This window comes from Peromyscus californicus, unplaced genomic scaffold (genome assembly GCF_007827085.1).
Source record: "Peromyscus californicus insignis strain IS unplaced genomic scaffold, ASM782708v3 Scaffold_13__1_contigs__length_99412109, whole genome shotgun sequence".
Classification (NCBI taxonomy): Eukaryota; Metazoa; Chordata; class Mammalia; order Rodentia; family Cricetidae; genus Peromyscus; species Peromyscus californicus.
In genome coordinates, this window is record NW_026294424.1 from 4,541,152 (window position 1) to 4,562,402 (window position 21,251).

At 48.9% G+C, this 21,251-nt stretch overlaps 1 protein-coding gene across 4 annotated transcripts in view; it reads right to left on the bottom strand.

The window, feature by feature from the left end:
* Positions 1-1,980: 1,980 nt before the first annotated feature.
* Cfap99 (cilia and flagella associated protein 99) overlaps positions 1,981-21,251 on the bottom strand; it is a 43,631-nt gene continuing 24,360 nt past the window's right edge. For 2 of the 4 annotated variants that reach the window (XM_052736207.1, XM_052736205.1), the window contains 10 exons: positions 18,729-18,809; positions 18,464-18,538; positions 17,082-17,153; positions 16,773-16,861; positions 13,333-13,537; positions 6,933-7,074; positions 6,560-6,711; positions 4,836-5,041; positions 3,327-3,489; positions 2,968-3,199 (listed from right to left, as the gene is read on the bottom strand). In XM_052736207.1, coding sequence (XP_052592167.1) covers positions 3,083-3,199; positions 3,327-3,489; positions 4,836-5,041; positions 6,560-6,711; positions 6,933-7,074; positions 13,333-13,537; positions 16,773-16,861; positions 17,082-17,153; positions 18,464-18,538; positions 18,729-18,809 — 1,302 coding nt within the window. In that variant the 3' untranslated portion in view covers positions 2,968-3,082. Of the gene's footprint in view, positions 3,200-3,326; positions 3,490-4,835; positions 5,042-6,559; positions 6,712-6,932; positions 7,075-13,332; positions 13,538-16,772; positions 16,862-17,081; positions 17,154-18,463; positions 18,539-18,728; positions 18,810-21,251 lie in introns of all 4 variants that reach the window. The other 2 variants (XM_052736206.1, XM_052736204.1) reach the window with 1 other exon arrangement.

The window sequence follows — 21,251 nt, forward strand, 5'->3', positions numbered from 1 at the left end:
AAAGCTACACAGAGAAACCCTGTCTCGAAAACCTGCCCCCCCCCAAAAAAAAAATTCTTCTGCATGTAGGCAGGTCATCTCCAGAAGAGTTGTCATCAAGAAAGGTCCAGAAAGAGCATTCATGGCACCTTGTGGGCCATAGCTAGATCTCTGGCTGGCCAGCCACCTTTGTTAAAAGATCCATATAGGGAATGGAAGGCAGGGGTCTCCAATATGAAGGCCCTGGCTGGAAAGTGCATCATTTAGGTTTTACTTTTGAACAAATTATCCCAAATATCTCAAATCTGCATACCTTAAACAGGCTGTGTTTATTGTTATTTATAAGTCATAAGAGGAGCAAGGTGCTGCTCTGGCTGTCACTACTGCTGCAATCTATTGGTTGCAGGATGCTCTAGGATTGCCTGTCAGGGACAACTGGCACTCCTCTACGTGGAGTCATCTCAGCAGGCCACCCTGATCATGTTCACATGAGGCCACTTGATGACTGACTCTTAAGCTGGCACACTGCCACTTCTGTAGGTACTGGACAAAGAAAGTTATGAGGCCAGGCATGGTTCAGATGCTGAGGGGATAAACTGAAGGCACTCTGGCCAGCTTGAGCGTGGTGAGCATGGCTCTGGCAGGCCTTGCCCTTCTCCCCATTCCCTCTGCCTTGATAAAAACCATTAGATTGCATTCCTAAAGCTGGCCACCAAAGTCTATTCCCTTATTTGGCCACTTCCTCCTCCTGAGGCTGACTACTGAGGTCCAGCTATCAAAGTATTGAAGTCCAGCAATCAAAAGCCCCCTGTGGCTTACCTAGTTAACCGAGTTAAAATTAAACCTCTTCCTAATGCAAGGTTTCCCCTTGTACCTTTATAAACTGCCATTTTCCTGTGTGTCACATCTGTCTCCTCTCTATCCAGACAGTCCTTTGTCCTCCCCCCTGGGACGAATGCCCCTGTTCCCTTCCACTTCTTCCTTATCCTCTGTCTCCTGTCTTTGTCTCTTATCCCTGCCCTCTGTCCCTTGGGGCAAATAAATCTCCTTTGTGCTGGGAACTTGGTCTTGGGGGGTTCTGAGCCGATACTTTCCCTTTCATAAGCTACCTGGTTTGTGCTTTCTCTTGATGGGGGTGTGTAAGTCAGGAGAGGTCACATGTGCCATGCAGCACGTGTAGACAATCATAGGAAAACTCTGGGGAGTTGTTCCTCTCCTTCCACCTTCACACGGTTCCCGAGATTTGATCTGAGGTTGCCAGGGTTGCACAGCCAGCTCCTTAACCGACCGAGCCATCTTGCTGCCTCTCTACTCCTTTTAGCGCGGGTATTGCTGTGTAGCCAGACTGGCCTGCTACCTACTACATCGCCCATGCTGGTCTCAGCTCTTCATTGTTCCCTGCCTCTACCTCCAAAGTGCTGAGATTACAGGAGAGTAAGTTACCAGGCCCAGCAAGACCAGAGATAGAAAGCTGCAAGACAATGGGTATTGATGTAGAACAACATTTGGCCATAGTTTTACCACATACAGCATCCACTTGCCACATCACTAAGAAATACTCTCAAGCCTGCTCTCTGGCTCAGGCTTATGGAGCAAACACCCAGGTGCTCCTGAGCTGTCTCTGAGCAGCTACTCACCCCAGAAAGACCAGACAAGGAAGAGGGAGCTTGCTCACTGCCAGGCAGCACTATTGCCAGTAGCGCCCAGTTTGCTGGGCTGTCCTGAAGCTAGCCTAAAGTCAAAGGTCATCCCTACTGCCTTGCCGCGGTGTTTGCTTCAGGCCATGCACACTTGCTCCCCTGCAGGAGCTAGACCGACAAGAGCAGTTTCAACCTAGAACAGTGACAATGGACATCTCCCTGTTGTCCAGACTGGAACTGTTAAGCATCCTGGAGACAGAGCACCCATGTCCAGCACATCCTAAATCCACTCTGCCTTTGGCTGGCTGGAAATCACGAGCACAGTCCCTCCGTTTTAAATGAGTTTGAATCACACAAAACCTGTCAGAAACGTGATTTTTATTTAAGTAAAATTGAATCTGCCCCCAATTCTAATTCAACAGGGAGATGGGAATTCCTTTCTCCCCCAACCCCCAACCCAGGATTGTAAAGAGCCTTGGAATTCTGTTAGTTCTCAATACTGACCTAGGACTCCAGTCAATGCTAAGAGACTTTCTTGGTCTGAAGGCACCCTGGGGTACAGCCTCACCACCTGAGGTGCCCATCTTCTCTGCAGGCCTGAGGAGGATGGCCAGGGGGTAGTGTCTCTCTCTTGATACATCTACCCATCTAGCAGTTTCTCCTTGCTTATTCCCTCCCCATGACTTGCCACCATCTTCCTATGAACTAAACATCACAATACAGCTTTATTCTTCAGGCTAACTTTTACCCGCAGGCATTCATTCACACATCTATTATTAAAGTCCAGCTTTCCCCAGTACAGAGCAGCATGAAGGCCAGAAATTGAGAACACCTCTGATCTGCCTGCTACTTGCCCTGTTGAGGGGGAGTCCCCAAGGGCTCCGATTTTGTTGGATTCAAGCTCTTGATGATGCTGGAGAGAGGGCCCTGAAAGGCACCTGCAGGTAGCTCTGAGCCCTGGCTTTCAGACCAGGGTCACCTCTTTGACACAGGTGACCTCATTAGCAGAACAGGACTGGGCAATAGTTGCTGTGTGCAGCGATCGCTCGCTCAGATGAGCCACATGGGGCATGACAAGGACCAGTCTATAGCAGGTGTTCAAGAATCGGACCTCATTCGCAATCTCATGCTGCTGTAGGGTTCTCAGGCATATATCTACTGGCTTCGGTTGGAGAGTGGGGCTTCCAGCCATACGAAAAGCCTTGCTGGGCATAGGGAAGGGCTAGATTTAGCACATAAAAACGTAGGTAGCCAGTTGCAGTCCAGAGCAAGAGTAGCTGTTTAGCGTTTCTCCTGCGCCACTGCACCATCTTTTCTGGGGCAACCATACAGGAGAAGGCTGGAGCTGGGGAGAGGCAGGGCTTTGTGGCTGGAGTGCAGGAAAAGAGCTGCTCTTGGAGGGGCAGGAGCGGGGGCCAAGGTCAGCGGCCGAGCGCGGTGTTTGCGCATGGCCGCCGGGCTGATCAGGCGGCCTCCAGGTGACGGGTAGGCTTGCAGGTGCGGTCAGCCTCTTGCCTTGCCCGCAGCCTGCGTTCGCGACTCTGGTCCAGCTCCAGCCAGTGCTGCACCTCCGCCTGAGCCTGCAAGCGGGCGGTTGAGGAGGCGTTGGGTCCCACACCCAGGCGCTCAGACATTAACTTCCTCATGCCCTAACTGTCCCCTACCTCTCAGACCCAAAAGGTTGCCCTCTCTTCCCTCCTAGCTCACCCGCAGCTGGGGGCGCACGGTCCGGGGCGGTGACACCTGCAGCTTCGCTGTCTGCCTACGGCGCTCAGCTACCCTCTCCTCCATTCTGCGCTGCAGCTCCAACACACGCTCGTCCTGGGAGGGTGTCCCCGGACTTCCAGCCTGAGCCTTCTTTTTCTCCCACCTGGACCGCGACAGCACTGGCTTAGGAGCTGGCTGGGCGACACCCAGGAGGGTTTTCGTTGGATCCTGCCAGCACCCTTACCCTTTTAATCTTTTTAAGTTAAAAAAAAAAATGCATTCTAACACAGAATTGGTGTGAAAATTCGAAAACTCCTTTTGCCTCACACTGCCTTTGGCATTCTCATGGTCCCCAGGTGACAGCATTTCTGCACATCCCCTTCTTAATATGGGCCCCTTTCTCTGTCCAGTTGCAGGTCTTGCTGCCTGCAGCTTTGATTAGAGTATATACGTCACAGCATGGGGCATGAACACATGCTCCTTACCCAACTGTCCTGGCCCTGTTCCCCTACAAAAATTCTCTCACTAAATTCCTGCAATAGAGGCTGACTGCAGGAATGGGGGTGGGGTCCAAGAACATTGTTACCAGAGTTGAATCTTGAGAGGCACTCCAACATCAACTGGTACATTTGGGGTCTGAGAGGAGAGGGCCAGCAGCTGGGAAGTGATGGGTTTCCTGAGGTGTGTGTCACTCTGTAACTGTGGCCAGCTAGTCCTTTCCTCTGAATTGCAGTCAGGGCAGCAGTTGCTCAGATGACCAAGAGTGATGTATTCTCTTCCACTGGCAATGAATTCGGGTCTTTCCTCTGTCCACCCCTCCCCCAAGTCACATGAAGGTATTTTCTCTAGAGACCAGGGTGTTCCATTGTAATAGGCCTAGTTACCACCTCCCTCGGGGCAGTTGTGACCACGTGACCAACCTGACTGTCACTGGACACTGACCTGGATAAAGATGTTCTCAAACAAATAAAAGGTGTGTGCATATATGCACACACAACTATGTGTGACCTAGCTACTGGCTTACAAAGAGTTTAAAAAGTCTTAGCAGTCCTGAGACACTTGGAGAAGTGTGGATGCAGACAGACATTTAAGTGATGTTGAGAATTTTGGTGACTTTTGCTAGTTGTGTCATGGCGGTGTGGTTTAGGTAGGGCAGCATTTTTTTATTAAAGAAAATACACACTACAATGCTCAGGAGTGAAGTATATGTTGTCTGCAACTATTCCTAAATGGCTTTGAAGACTGATAAACAGCTAGCTAGCTGGGGGAAGCACATATGGCACAAAGGTCCTCGGGACATTGGTGCATTGCATGGTGTGTGTCATGGGCATCGCAGCCATTGCCACAGAACTGATAATTCTCCCACGAACTAAAAATGGTCAGAATTACTGTAGAGGATAGCCTGGCAGGAGCTGCTGGTGTGGCAAGGGTACCCACGGAGGAAGGTGCAGAGCAGGTTTGTGCTCCTTCCACACATGGAGGTGACTTCCTCGGAAGCACGGTACTCACCTCAAGGCTGCGGTTCTGCCCATGGCTGTGCGGCACAGTGAGATTTGCTCCATTGTGTTCTGTAGCTTTTGACTTTTGACTCGCTTGCCCTGAATGATTTGATCACGCTTTTCCTCCTGCTCTCGTTTCTGGGTCTCTTTGAGCAGGGCCAGCCTTTCTCGAAGTTCCACAACAGACATCTCGCCTTCCAGACCATATCCTGGGATCTTCCAAAGAACAAGGGAAGACCTTAAGCTTGCAGCTGTAAAGCCAGTCGCCCCTCAACCAAGAAGACCTTTCCTCTGCTTCAGTCTGCCTGTGTAACCCCCATCAGCAGCTCCAGCCTGGAACCCTACAGTGAAGCTGAACTTCTCAGCTGGATGCCCCTCACCCTGGGGCTAGGTGAGACCTAGCAGTCAAGTGCAAAACTTTCCCAGTCCTGCCCCCTTGCCCCTGTGAACCTGGCTCTCCTCTGCTTTCTCATACAGGCTACTTCCCCCCTCCCCCTTAGGCCTTGGCTTTCTCTGGCTCTGGATTTTTACACACTTGGGTGCTCCTTACTCCCCTTTCTGTCTTGGGTCTGGAGAGTCCAGGGACCTCACTCTTCAACATGCAGCTCCCCAAATGGCTATTTTCATGCAGTTTAGCTCTCTCCCCATCAGAGATTCTGCTCTGATGGGTAGCTTTTTCCTCCAAATAAAAACATTCCATATCCTGCAGCTATCCTGCAGATAAGAGGGAGGCTCCTAGAACTCAGGAGACAAAGGAAACTTACAAGGCTCAGAAAGCTCGGAAAGTTACAGGATTCACAAGGCCTTGGTGGCCATGATTGTATAGCAATGACAGTTGTTGGAAAGAGAAAACTCGCGTGCAAGTGCTGAATAGCAATTTCCTCCAAAGGCAATCATCCAGTCTAGGAGGGTGGGTGGGGGTTAAGGCTCAGGAGACTCAAGGTCCTCTCCCAGCTTTATAAAATGAGTAGACAACCACTGGGGAAGAGACTCTGACCAGTAGGGCTGTCCGAGGAGATTCTAAGGCCTGTCAAGCTGCCCGCAAATTGTGCAGAGAGCTCTTGGGATCCAGTTTCCATGAGCTGTCGTCTGTGTTGGGGTAGGCTTTTCACTGACGCAACTGCTTCTGAGCCATCCTGGACCTGTAAGTTAACCTTGCTCACACTGCTGTTGGGGCCCCAGTAAAAATCCACTGGTTTACCGAGCTGGACTTTGGTCCAACTGTTACTTTGGTCTGTCCTGGGTTCCCTGACTATGGTAAGTAGATGTGTGTTGCATCTACTCAGGAAAAGGGTCTCACACAACAGCAGGCTGAGCTGCCTGCAAATTGTGCAGGGATCTCCTGAGGCACAGCTTTTCTGAGGTGTCCCTTGCAACCGGGGTGAACTTTTTTGGTAAGCTCACCTTTGAGTCATCTATGCCTCCGTAAGTAGCCCTCCCCCATGCTCCTATATGTAGCCTCAATAAAATCACTGGCTCACTAGTTTAGACTAGGGTGGAATTGTTTCTTTGGTCTGTGGTTGGTACCATATCAAGGTTAGTGGAAAGGTCACAGGAGAAACTCACTGTCTTGCTGTAGCACATACCTTGAGCTGAATCTATCCGCAGCTGGTGGTACCCAAGTAACGAGAGGATTGTGGATAGGACAAGACTGACCTTGAGGAGAATTCGGTACATGCTGTACCACACAAGGAGGTACCCTGACGTTGAAGCTTCCAGGGGCCACAGTCTCACCTGGGTCAGGTCCACCAGCTTGCCCTTGCGTGTGGGCTGTGTCTCCAGTGCTCGCAGCTGGGCAGTAAGCTCACAGCGCCGTCTCTGCTCCTCTTTGGCTGCCTCCGTGCTACGCTGCAGCAGCTCCCGGCTCTCTTCTATCACCTCCTGAACTTGGGAACCAAGTGGGGGTGCTGATGAGGGCAGTGAATGGTCTGGCAGGCAATGAGTAGGGGCTGTGTCCCCCGGGAGTGTCTTCTTCAGACCTTGGCCTCTGCTCAGTCCTAGCCCACCCTCCAGGGGCACCATCCCTCACTGACCACAGTAGCTTGTTTAATTGAAAAGGATGAAAGGGAATGGGGCAGGCCTCAGGGCACCTGACTCCCTTCGGTACCTATCTGCTGCCGGCCCTTCACAAGCTTCATCTGGGCCACCTTGACATTCTTCTGGGCTTCAATGATCTGCCCCACCAGCTCTTTCATGGCCTTCTCCTCTTGGAGGCGCCTCTCAGCACACTGCAGCATTAGCTCAGCTGTCTGCTCAGACAGAGGACCCAAAACACTGAGAACTGAGGTGGGCTGGGTCCCCCTTTAATCCTGTCCCAGCCTACATCAGAAGTTTGTGGGGCACGCAGCCATCCCTGGCCTGGGTCCATCCCAGGGCCATCAGTTCCTGAAAAACCTAGTCCCTCTCAAGTTGAGCCTACTGGGGACGTTCCACCTCGTGTCCTCCTTCCTTCTTCCCAGGGATGTCCTGGGGTTGAGTTTCCAGTATTTTGTTGTAGCAGCTTAGAACCTGATGAAGGAAGATGCTCACAATGGAGGAAACTGGTGGGGAGGGGACAGTAAGAAGCACATGTGGTTAAGATGTGCAAATGCCTGCTGGGAGGTGGTGGCACATGCCTTTAATCCCAGCACGTAGGAGGCAGAGGCAAAAAAAAAAAAAAAAAGCAAGTGCCTGGATTTGATTTCCAGAACCAAAAGAAGTTGGGAGGGGGTGGCAGTTGTGGGGGCAGTGTTTTGTTTTGAGACAGAGTCTCATATAGCCTAGGCTGGTCTGGAACTTGCTATGTCACACGGGATGACCTTGAACTCCTGATCTTCCTAGTTCTGCATTGGAGTGTTAAAATTAAAGATGTGTCCCAACACACTCCATTTTTTTTTTTTTTTGGTAGCCCAAGCTTGCCTCAAACTCACTGTGTAGCCCAGGCTGACATCAAACTCACAAACGTCCTGCCCTTTCCTCCTGAGTGCTGGGATTATAGGCATTTGTTCACATGCCAGGCTTCCAAACTTGTTTTTAATTATTTTTTTTTTCAAGACAGGGTTTCTCTGTGTAGCCCTGGCTGTCCTGGAACTTGAGACCAGGCTGGCCTCAAACTCAGAGATCCACCTGCCTCTGCCTCCTGAGTGCTAAGTGACAGGGGTGTACCAGCGACCATGCCTGTCTCAAGTAAGTAAGCAAGAAAAAAACAAAGAAAGATGCCTGTTCCTGCACCGTGAGCCTCTGCCCTAAGCAGAGTTACAGGGATCCCAGGCCTGGTTTGCATCATCTGGGACCAAGAGATAGAGGGCCAGGCCCATGGTCAGTACACAGCTGAGAGCTTCCTGCTGGAAATAAGGCAAAGCCAACTCATGGTCAGGCAGCAACCCTTACCACAGAGAATCTGAAAGACACAGCTCTGCAGAAAAGGTACCATCTTGGGAACAAGCCATGCGAATAAGAACTCAGAGGTTGCTTTTGCTAAATGCACTGACTTCACATGGGCTGCAGATGTCTGACAGCTAAAGGCAGGAAAAAAACATGGCAGCTTTGCCTTCATTTTGTGTCTGTCTTTTTTACCCTCAAATTCTGGATCTCATTTTTGCTCCATTTGGCACTTGGGCATATTAGTTTTTTAGGGCTGTTAATTGCCCCACACCCCCAATGATGGATACATGAAGACAACAACAATGGCTTCTAGATTTACAAGGACATCATAATCAACAACCTATCAACCATCAGTTTTTTTGTTTTCAGTTTTTTTTTATGTGTATGGGTGTTTTGCCAGCATGTATACTGCATGCATGCAATGCCCAAGGAGGCCAGAAAAGGTTGTCAAGGTCCCCTGTAACTGGAGTTTCAGGTGGTTATAAGCCGTCGTGCTGTGCTGGGAATCAAACATAGGTCCTCAGTGTTCTTAACCACTGGGCCACCTCCCCAGGAACAACCACCGGCTTTTACAACATGTAGACCATGGGCACAGCGACTGAGAAAGAAGCCTCTAGTTGTGGCTCTAGAACTGAGCAGATCAACTCCATCTTGCCTACGTTCACCTTGGATTCCAAAGGACAGATCTGATATTTAAACAGTCTGGTGCAACTCTCTGAGGCAAGCCTCCCTGGCCTGGGACTCTAACAACAGATCATAGATTTGCCATGCGCCGTAGGGCAACATCTGTGCCTCCCTAATCACTTTCATTGGACTTTTTGCTTGTTTGTTTGTTTTGTTTTTCGAGACAGGGTTTCTCTGTGTAGCTTTGGTGCCTGTCCTGGATCTCGCTCTGGAGACCAGGCTGGCCTCGAACTCACAGAGATCCACCTGGCTCTGCCTCCCGAGTGCTGGGATTAAAGGTGTACGCCACGACGATGACGATGACGACGACGACGACGACGACGACGACGACGACGACCACCACCACCACCACCACCACCACCACCACCACCACCACCACCACCACCACCCGGCTGAACTTTTTTTCTCAAAAAACCAAAAAAAAAAAAAAAATTTTTTTTTTTATTGTTGTTGTTGTTGTTTCATTTCCCCTGCTATGCCACTTGGTCAGTTGCACTGGGCACAACAAACAGCATGGCAAGGGCTCAGAAAAGGGGGTTGGCTACCCTCAGTGACAGTGTAGGCATCCGCACAGTATTGGAGGTCAGCAAAGAAAAGGGAATGGGTGAGCTGGGTGGTGGTAGCACACGCCTTTAATTCCAGCACTTGGGAGGCAGAGGCAGGAGGATCTCTGTGAGTTCGAGGCCAGCCTGGTCTACAGAGTGAGTTTGAGTAGCCAGAGCAACACAGAGAAACCCTGTCTCAAAAACCCAACCTCCCCTCCCCAAAAGAAAAAGGGAATGAGTGGAGGAAGAGGAGGTGCTAAGGCTGGGGGTGGCAGGCAGGCACGGGGGTTTGGTGAGATGTATGTGCCAACTCCACAGAAAGACTGGCATCACCAGGGAAGTGAGCGGCAGAGCAGATATCTGGCTGAGTCTAGAGGCAAACCCCTGGCTGTTTCCTGGGATGGAAACCCCAGACCTGTGTTCTGCCTGTGGGCAAGAGGCAAGGAATTCATCCTTGGTCCAGCTCTTGAGTTCTACCGCAGATCTTATCCTTTCCACAAGACAGCACCCAAATAAGGGCTGTTCTTCTAGGTGGCACCAAGTAGGAGCTTTGGGTCCCCTGAGTGGGAGAACTTCAAAACTAACCCAGAGCTGGAGTACAGCTCAGTGATGAAGTTCTTGTCCCATGTGTATGGGGGTGCCCTGGGCTTAATTCCCTACACTACCATAATAATAATATTAAAAAAAAGCCCACAAAACATGCTAGATAGCCTTTGTGTGACTGGGACCAAGTAGCAGAGCCCTGCAAGAGCTGCCAATCTACATCAGACTGAGTGAGGACTTCGGTAAAGATGTACTCAAAGAATGGTCCCCATGGCAACCGGCATGTGAAATGTTTCTCACTAGTGGGTTTAGTGTTGAGACCGGTAGGGCTACCCTGCATTGATCCTACTGTGACTGGAGGGTGCGGAGTTAAAAAGCGAGTTTTATTCGGTTTAGCTTATTATTTGCATGATTCACCAAATTATTTTAAAAGGGGGATAAATTTAGTTAAGAGCAGAAAATATAACCAGTAATCAAGTCAGTGTTAGAAAGAAATTGAAAATACCACTGTTGCTGGAGATACAGCTTAGAATAAAGCATTCACCTATCCTGCACAGGGCCCTAGATTCAAAGACCAGTATGGACAAATCCATCCATCCATCCATCTGGCCATCTGGCCACACACACACACACACACACACACACACACACACACACACACACACACACTTAAAAGATCACTGTTACACCCATGATTTTAAATACATCTTTTTTCACTGTGGAAGAAACCAGAGCTAGAACTTAATATTGGTCTCCATGGTGAAACATAGGGGCTTGTTGAAACATAGGTCATTTTTTTTAAAGTCAGTTTCTCCCTGTGTAGCCCAGGCTGACTTCAAAATCCCAACCTTCCTGCCTCAGCCTCCTGTGAGGCTGCAGGTATGCATTTCGACACCCAGCTAATAACTAGGTCTGAAGCACAGAAAACCACAGTAGGCCCAAGGATCTTATCTCTAAATATAAAGGAGGCTTCTGAAGGCTGTGGAGCAATGCAAACAGATCAGAGGATGAGCCAAAGGTACTATGGCCAGTGGGAGTGAAGGGACTTTACACAGAAAAAAAAAGCTGTAGTTGATTGGCACATGCTGGGACTGTAAGAAAGCATCTGAGCACAGTGCACAAGAAAAATTAAACTGAAATTTATTTTAACGTATTCAGTGTCATCTAATGTGGCTATCATTAGGCAAAGGTTTTAACCACATGAATGTGTGTGCTAGGCATGCTCAGAACCAACAGGGTATACATAGGTTGGCGAGCAGTACATTTACCCACAGACATTGAAAGACACAGTTCTGGGTCTGGGATGCCCAGAACTGGCCTGCCTGTGAGGATAGCTGTGTTGACAAGGCTCAAGGTTCACTAACAATCTTCAGGTTTGGCTGGCTGTCACCCTCACATGGCACTCTCCTCCTTGGGTTCTACCTGTGGCCACTAAGTCACGAGACCTTTGGGTATCAGAGAGACCTTGTTAGGTTGTAACCAAACCTGGAGAGGCTGTGAGAGCCTGTCGGTGGCCAGAAAGACACAGACACAGCATCCACTCTCGACTCAGTACCCAGACAGTCAGACACAGCAGCCGCTCTTGATTCAGTTCCTCAATGACAAACCTTTCTTGAGTCACTTGCCACATGTGGTGATATAGGAGATGGGACAGTAAAGCCAGCTGCTGGGAAGGTGGAAGTGACTGCTGAGGGACGATGACTTCACTAGTCACCATGGCCCAACCCCTTCCATTGCACCCATGGAAAAGCCCAGGTGGGAGGGAACTAGGTCCTGCTTCCTTCCCCAAACTGCTTTTTCCCAATATTAGCTCCAACTGAACTGCTCTCTATTCACAGTCAAGAAGGTATGAATGGAAATGTAACTAGAACCCTGGCCTCACACAGACACACACACACAGACACACACACACACACACACACACACACACACACACCCCAAACATACATATACAAATCAACAACAACAATAAAAAATGCTGGGTAGTGGTGGCACATAATTTAATCCCAGCAATTGGGAGGCAGAGGCAGGCGGATCTCTGTGAGTTTGAGGTCAGTCTGGTCTACAGAGTGAGTTCCATAATAATTCTATCAGTTCTGTTCCTCCAGAGAACCCTGACTAATACAGACAGGGGTCTTAATATGTATCCCTGGCTGGCCTGGAACTCACTCTGTAGACCAGGCTGGCCTTGAACTCACAGATATCTACCTGCCTCTGCCTCCTGAGTGCTGGGACTAAAGGCATGTGCCACCATACACAGCAGTAGGAATTTTTTTTTTAAAGATGTTAGAATATTAAAAATTTATAAATTTGACAACTTAGTGTAATGGACCAAGTTCTCAAAATAAACAAACTATCACAACAACTCAACATGAAGAATTTGTTTTGAAAAGTTTTATGCTAAGCATGAAAGAACTTTTTTTTCTTTTGGAGACAAAGTCTTACTCTCTAAACTGCCCTTGGACTCATGTCAATCCTTCTGTCTCACCCTCACAAGTGCTGCATGAGTCTAGGTATGAACCGCCACATCTGACTAAATGCAATGTCTTTTTTTCTCTTAATTTATTTGTACTTTTTTTTTTTTCTATACAGTACTAGGGACTGAACCTAGGACTTAACATATGGTAGTCAAGCACTCTACTGAGCTACATCTCTAGTGGAATGGAATTTGTAATTTAAAAACTTTGAAAAGAGAAATATTCTGCTGAGAGTTTAACTTGGTGGCTGAGCATGTACTTCTCATGCACAAAGTCCTGAGTTCAGTTCATAGTACCAAACAAAGCAAAACAAAGTAAATTAAGAAAGAAAAAGCAACAGCCTGGGCTACCAAGTGAGTTCCAGGAAAAGGCGCAAAGCTACACAGAGAAACCCTGTCTCAAAAAACCAAAAAAAAAAAAGAAAGAAAAAGCAAATCCTAAAATTGAATACAAGCTGGGTGGTGGTGGCACATGCCTTTAATCCCAGCAGAGGTAGGTGGATCTCTGTGTTCTTAAAAACAAACACCAAACACTGCACAAGTGAATCTACTCAAAGAAGTAATGTGATGACCTCAAGTGCAGCCTTGGAGCTCTGGTTCTCAGTGGGACACATCCAAGGACAAACAAAGCTAAAGTCTAGACCTGGGTGGCCTCTGGGCAGAAGCAGGAATACCACTCAGTTTAGTTAACGTGAAACTCTTATGGACCCCTGAATGTTGACGGAGGGACAAAGAACCTATGTCTCCCTGTAGGTCTTAGGTGATGACCCTGGGTCACAGTGGCTGCCAGGCTGTAGTCAGCCACAGAATAGGTGCTTGATTTCTCTGCTGGCCACAGCTCGTGACTCCCAGAAGTCACACTGTGACCCTGGCCACTCTGACATTGTGTACATCACCTCCTCCTTCTTCTGGTCAGCCTTCTGCTTGTTTTCCTGTATGAGGTTCTGCCGGGCCAAGATGGCCTCCTCATGGCTCAGCTTTCCTTGCAGTCGCCGGCACTGGCAAGCAGCTAGCTGCTCCTCCAGGTCCTTTGCCTGCATCTTCTTCTGCCACTCGAGGAACTCAGAGAAGTCTCCAGCCCCATCCACAAGCTTATCAACTCTAGGGGAAGGGAGATAGAGGTGCGGCTAGGTTTCCTCATGTGATCAGGACCACTAGGAGGTCATCGGTCCTCTCAGGCAGGGACGACCTCAAAGAACATTCACCGCCAATGCTCCCTACCTACCTACATCTGCCTGCCTCTCCTGTGTACCCACCCAGCCACCTATGAGCCATCTCCTCGCCCTTCCTTCGTCCACGTCTCTGTCCACCTATCAACCCTGTCCCGCTTGTTCACATACTCATCTTTCCAGTCAGCCACCTGAGGTTCCCACCACAGCCCAACTTGTAGACATGAAAGGACCCTCATGGGTGGAGTTCTAAGGAGCAAGTGACCCTGAGGGTGGTCAAGGGAGGGGACCAGCTGTCTGCTAAGTCTCTCCCCACCCTGGTCTGTCTCCTCACTCACAGAGCTAAAATTATCACTGTGAAATGTGGCCGTGAGCCTGACACAGACCTGCATGCCTTTCCCTCCACCATAGCAGGACCAGAGATTGGTCATGACGCTGTGAAGTGCATTTGGTTTTCATCCTCATTTCTTGCCATATGACTGGACACCTAAAATACTTGAGAATTTCCAAGTGTTTTTATGCAATGAGGTAATTTCAGACTAGTGGTCTCTGGGCACCTTCAGCATGGGGCTGGTCACCAGAAAGACCAAGGCAGGAGCACTGTTTGGAAGTTTCAGCTTCACCGTCAGCATTGCCCAGGAAACTGGACGTGAGGGGAGGTGATCACACACACCAGTGATTTCATTAATCACACACATGGCAAATCCCTATATCACATAAAGGTCAGGGTTCACATGAGTTTCTGGAGAACTGAGCAGGTAGAGGATCTGAGTGGAGTGTGAAGCTCTGTGACTGGTTTCTTACTCTCCGTCCTGTGTAATTCTTCTCTGTGCCCTTAGTCACACTTTTCACAATGAATTGGTATATGCAACTAAGCCTGTCTTCAAGTCATTGAGCTTCTGTAGGTAATTAATCAAATGCGGGAGGGATGCAAGAGAGATGTTTTCGTGCTGTTTTTGTTTGTTTGTTTGTTTGTTTTTGTTTTGTTTTTTTTTTTTTCAAGATAGGGTTTCTCTGTATAGCCCTGGCTGTCCTATAGACCAGGCTGTCCTTGAACTCACAGAGATCTGCCTGCCTCTGCCTCTGGAGTGCTGGGATTAAAAGTATGCGCTACCACCACCTGGGTGAGATGGTTTAGCTTTTAAGAGCACGTGCTGTTCTATCAAGAGGATTGATGTTCACATCCCAGTACTCACAAAGGGCAGCTCACATTTATTTTATTAATTCTATCTCCAAGATATCTGACGCCCTCTTTTGGCCTTCTCAAGCACCAGCACACACATGCCCATACACTCACAGAGATGCACACATAAATGATAAAAAATAACAATAAGTCTTAAAAACAAAACAAGAAAGGGGTTGTGAAACCCCAAAATTACATATGCTTGTTTAGAAGCACAATTAAAACTACCCGGAGACCTGAGAGGATTGATTAGATTGATTGATTGATTAATAGGATGCTTGCCTGGCATGCACATGGCCCTGGATTTGATCTCCAGCATTGCAAGAACAAAATAAAACAAACAAACAAAAAAATCTATTTGATGATTACAATTGGCATCTTGGGGTGGACAGTCTTAAGGACACAGCCCCCACCTTGTGGCATTGACCATCATCTCCAGGTAGATGATGCCACGGCAGAATTGAATTATAAGATACCCAGATGGTGTCCATTGCTGTAGCATGCTTACAGGCTGGTGAAGAGAAATCTTATGTCTTGGTTTGAAAAGGGTGTTGTTGAGTGAAAACATTGGAATAAACTGTAGGATTGGGTTGTGTGTTCACTTACTCTGAAAAATTTGGAGTTCCTTGTTCTGTATAAATGAGAATGGACCAAGGAAGAGCCACTTGCTAGTCAGGAATTGCTGCCTGTGGTCTATACTAGCACAGTGACTGATTCCAAGATTCCACAGAAAGGCTTGGGTGTTAGTGGCAGGGCACGGCCTAGGTAGGTGAAGGAATGAACTGATGTATTACAGAATAAGGGAAATTCAATACTATTTTACTATCATGGGAGGCTCAGAGCAAGAAACGGTACTGACCTATCCCAGTTACAGCTCACCCTGGAGGGAGAGGCAGTGTGAGCTGAACCACTCCTACTTTTGGAACGAACCTAACAGAAGCCTGAATGTCCTGAGAGACTTTCAGGACAGAACTGGAGAGCAGTAATAAGACATCTTCTGGGTCACATATCCTTTCCAAACTGCGAGGGATTCGTGTTCAAAGATGGGGAGTGGACTGTGAAGATGTCAGATCTGGACTTGGTCTTTGGCTGCTTGTTTGGCTGCTAGCTGGCCCCACCTAGGTAGCTTGGATGGGGCGGGTCACCAGAAAGACCAAAACAAAACCAGGATCGAGTGCTGGGTTCTGGGAGGGCAGAGGAATAACAGTTAGGCTAATTCCCCTTGGCCAGTGTGGTAGCTAACCACACCTACCTGTGAGGTCCCCACGAAAAGCAAATGCCAAGATTCGTGTGAGCTCTTGGACAGCTCAGCAGATAGTCTTAGAAGGTATGCACCTTGGTAGATAGGGAAACCCCCACCAGCTCTCCTATGGGCTCTACGTACGCACCTCTCCACAAGTATCAGTCATAGTATCTTTTACAACTAACTAGTAAATGTACATAAGAGTGCCCCCTGAGTTCTGTGAGCTGTTCTAGAAAACTAATCAAACCCCAGGAGAGGACTTGAAACCTGATTTAGATTCTAGAGTCGCAGGGAAAGCCAGCTGGGAACTGGAATCAGCACCTTCGGGAAGAGGTCTTAGGATACAGCCCCAAACCCACGAATGCTGTCTGGTGCTGTCTCCAGAGGGTACTAAGCTGCTGTCCACTGTAAGCTTGGCTGACATGTGGAGAGAAATGTGTGGCTGAGAACTTAGGAAAATCTGAAGTGGGTTTTGCTTGTTGATTTTGAGACAATGTCTTTCTGTAGCCCAAGCTGGCCTAGAACTCTCTATCCTCTCAACTCAGCCTTCCAAGAGCTAAGATTAATATGTGGACAACCATGGCCCGCCCTGGCCTTGCTTGCATTTTCCTCAACGAATTCAGAGCCTCCCCCTCCTCTCTGCTGAGCAGCCTGATGACGGGCTCTTACTCTAGGCTTTTCTCTTGAGGGCAATATCCTTGAAAGGGAAAGGGAAAGAATTAGATGTCATCTGCCCCTCACCTCTGCAGCTCCTTCTCCACCTGCCGCTGGTATAAGGCCCCTTCTCGAAGGATGGTAGCTGTGTTCAGCTTGACCGGAAAGGTGTTAGGCTGCAGCAGAGGAGGGGAATGGATGGTAGGTCTCAAAAGCAAGTGTCTGCTATCAGATATCAAGTCCTTCTAACTCATCCCCTGCCTAGGCACCCTCTGCTTCAAGGGTAAAGCTGTCTGTGGGGCCCTTGGGTCCTCCAGCTCTCACTCTCAGAGCCTTACTTGGGTCAGGCAGCAGGGAAGTCCCAAGAAGAGACCCGATAGGCCAGGAGGCCCTCACCTTGAAGAAGGTCAGATTTGGAGTCCTGCGTATTGGGGATGCAGATTGATGCTGCTCCTGCTTCTCGAAGTCCTGAAAATCAGGCAGAGGTAGTCTGGCACCTGTGCATGCCCAGTATCCCTGGAAAGGTCACCCACTCCCCTCTGTCCTCACTCTAGCTACCCATCCACATGTGCCCACCCTGGCCCCTCAGGCTGGCACTCTGTCTTCCATTGCACTCTAAGCCTTGCTGGGGTGCTTGACCTCCTGGGCAGGAACGAGGAAGGGAGAGAGTCTGCTGGGCCTAAGGACAGTAGTCGCCAGATAGGATTGCTGGCTTCCTCAGGATTCAGTATCCTCTTCCTCCACTGCCCCCCAGGGCTGAGTTATCCCCGCCCTAGTCCCTTTTCTTGGGCTGAATGCCTGCCCCATGCCTCTTGCTGTCCCTTGATAAAAGTTGGGGAGAGCTGAAGTGCCAGTATGGAGGAATAGTAGTCCATAAAGGCAGCCATCGCAACTCCAAGTATGCTGCTGACTGGAATACATAGCCCTGGAACTACCCAGCTGTTAGATCATGTGTGGCCCCCACTCTTCAGTGAGTTTCTCTGGAAGACAGAACTTCTTTGTATTGGTCCATAATCACCCTAGTCTTTTAATTAATTAATCAATTAATTAATTGTTTTTTTGAGACAGGATTTTGTATTTTTTTTTTTTTTTGGTTTTTTTTTTTTTTTTTTTTTTTTTTACGTAACAGCTCTGGCTGTCCTGGAATTCACTTTGTAGACCAGGCTGGCCTCGAACTCACAGAGATACACCTGCCTCTGCTTCCTGAGTACTGGGATTAAAGGGGTGCATCACTACCGCCTGGCTACAGAGTCTCACTATTTGGTTATGGCTAGCCTGAAACTCACTATGTAGACCAGGCTGGCTCAAACTAAAACTAAAAGATGTAGACTGCCTCTGCCTCCTGAGTGCTGGCATTAAAGGAGGGCGTCACTACACCCAGTCTTTCTTGTCTTCCCGTATGAGTTTGGGGAGAGGGATCAGTGGGTAAAGGTACTTGCTGCTGAGTCTGATGGCCGTGAGTTCCCTCCCTGGGACCCATATGGTAGAAGAGAATCAATTTCTGCAAGCTGTCCCTTGACCTCCACAAGTGTGCTGTGGCACATGTGGCTGTAAGGTAAGGATGACCTGAACCACTGATCCTCTGTCTCTACCTCTCAAGTTCTGGGATTACAGGCATGTGCCACCCATACCTGGTTTATGTGGTGCCAGGGATGAAAGCCATGGTTTCATGAATGCCAGGCAACACTCTGCCAACTGAACTACATCCTCAGCCCCAGTAGGAAGAACTTTACGGCATAAGAAAAAAGACTGGGCTTGCCTTGGAAGCTGGGCATTACCTGTGCTTGTGAATCCCTGTGCAACCGGGGCATAGCACACCGTAGCTCTTCCATGTTCGCTTTCAGTAGCAGCTCCTGCCATGACATCATGCTGTTCTTTCCCCACCAGCTGCAACCCAGGGTCCTCAGGCCATTGTGTGTGTGTGTGTTTGTGGGGTGATGGTAGAATGCATGTGCTATGCCTAAGGTCCCCAACCTTCTCCCCTTCCCCTGCTCTTAACAGCCCAATGGGGTGTCTAGGGAGACAGGGGTCCCATGTGGCCACCTCAGCCTTCCGGCGGTTGTATCTTTTGATCATTTGCAGAAGCTGCTGCTCCACGGGCTCCTGGTAGGTGCTCTGAGGGATCTGGTGGAGTGGCCAAGGGGTGAGTGGTTAGTGAAGCATAGTGTAGACGGTCAGACCAGCAGCAGGCATGGGTTCTAGAGTTCATTATGGGATGGGGATAGACAGAGGGAACGGTAAGGCCAGGGCACCGAGGGCATGCCATTGTTTCAGGGGAGAAGCCAGGGTGTGCAAGGGGAGGCATCCAGCTCTTAAGACAGAAGGGGTGGGTAGAGGGATCAGAGAGTATTACGCATTGTTTACAAAAAAAAAAGAAAAAGAAAAAGTAAGCTGCCCATGAAAGGACTTTAAGAGAAGACTTTGGTCTGTCCTCTGAGTTCAGTCACAGGAGAATCTCAATGTCCCTAGAGGAGCTGTGTCCATCAGAGGGCAGGTGAGGGACCAGCCTTGTCACCCTTGAGCCTGAGATTCCTGAACCAGTCCCTCTAATCCTTGTCTTCTCCTCTGCACGTTTCAAAGACATGACCAACTCAACTCATCCAAACTAAAGGTCTCATTTTCCTCTATCTATCTTTCCCCGAGCCTTGATGACCCTCACTGGGGACCCTGGTGTTCTTTTTCACCAAGGCCTTCCTCTGTGACTGTGTCCTTCACACCCAGAGCCATCTCCAGTCTTGCCCACCTGCTTCTAAAAGTTCTACTAAGTGCTGTTTTCTTGGCTTCTTTCTTCCTGACAGCCAGGAAGAGCTGTGTTGGTTCCGACCCACCTGACTGAGTGTCACCTCATGCTTTCTGTTTGCTCTGCTTGGATGAGGGACAGTTCTGCTTGTCCCCTCACTATAACACAGACCATCCCTGAGCTCAGTTCTGTATCTACCAAGCCTGTGTCCAGCACCCTCCATGCTCTGCATCCATACTAGGAAGATTGCATCTCCTTGCCCACCCCACTCCCACTGCACTGAGGCCTCCCCTGGCTGCTGTCCAACTTGGGAGGATGGAAGGACACTGCCTTGGGGCTAGTGCATATTTTTGCTCACTATCTGTGCCTCCAGGCACCCATACCTCCTCAGCTTAGGAGGTGAAAGGGAGTCCTGGCCATGGGTCAGAGCACGGAGGGTGTTGGACACAGGCTTTGTGAACACAAAAATGAGCTCAGGGAAGGTCTACTATGTCACAGTGAGGGGACAAGCAGAACTGTCCCTCAGCCAAGCAGAACAAACAGAAAGAGAGGTGGCTAGAAGGATTAATTCTTGAGGAGTTTGTACCAGAAACATCAGAGATCCTGTAGATGAGCAAACTGTGGAGTTACCTAGCAACAAAACCCCAGTAACTTATCTTCCATCCATCCACCTGGTTACTCATCATCTATCCACTACCCATATAGCCATTTATTCATCTATGCCCCCATCTATCCACTCATCTATCTGTCCATCCTATACAAGTATTTATTGAATGTCTTCTCTAAGCCATGACTTCACCACCTGTGTTGGAAATACGGTATGAATAAAACAGATCAAGAGCCAGGCAATAAGCAGATCCACAAATTGTAAACAGTAACCAATGCTGTGGAGAAAAGATGAGTTAAGAAGAAGAAAACCGGGTGGGGACCCAGAGAGCTGAGGCCTCATGAAAAGCTTCTGGAATGAGATTTTTCAGTGAGACTTGAAAACTGGAGGAACTAGGGTGAGATGCGGGACCTCCAGTGTCGTCCCCTCTCACTCCTCTGTAGTCCTTCATTCTAGGAGGACCAGACTGACCTAGGAGGCCACTGCTAGTGCTTGTGGGAATCCAGAGTCTGGTCAGGACTTAGCACTCAGAAAGCCAGTGACCGGTTTAAGCATGCCTGAGGCCTGAACTGGACCAATCAGACTTTTCTGAATCGCTCCTGTCCCTATACATTCTTTCCTGTCCTAGACAATGTACAATGTAGACACAAGACATGGATTCATTTTTTTTTTTAACTAAAATGAGATGAAGTTAATCTAAAGATGAAATCCACTTACAGAGGAGACTAGTGTAGAGGCAGTCATAGAGAAAGAGAGCTGGAACCCTGATCAAACTGTATCTGGAGCCTATTTCTACTTTAATACTAGTGGTCTATTGTCTAAGCCGCCAGTTGAGCTGCATTTTTCTGTTACGTGCAGTTCAGAGCATCCTGACTGATAAATCAGAAACAGACAGGAGAAAGACAGGCTCTCAGCAGAGGGGACAGACATGAACTTCCCTGAGTAGGGGTCAGGCGTTTCTGGGACTCAGGAAGACACTCCTGACCCAGCCTGAAAAGCATATACACGGTGACTTTCAAGTGTACTATCCAATGGGGAGGGTGGGTGCCATGGCTAATGGTGAACTCCAAGCATAATCCAGACAGGTCTAAACCCATGGCCAGATAGTATCACTTAGCACCTCCTGATTGGGTTGAGAATGTGGTGGGCTCTGGGTCAGCCTACTTCCCTCTCTGTGTGGGTGTGTAAGGGTGTGTGGGAGTGTGTGGGTGCATTGTGG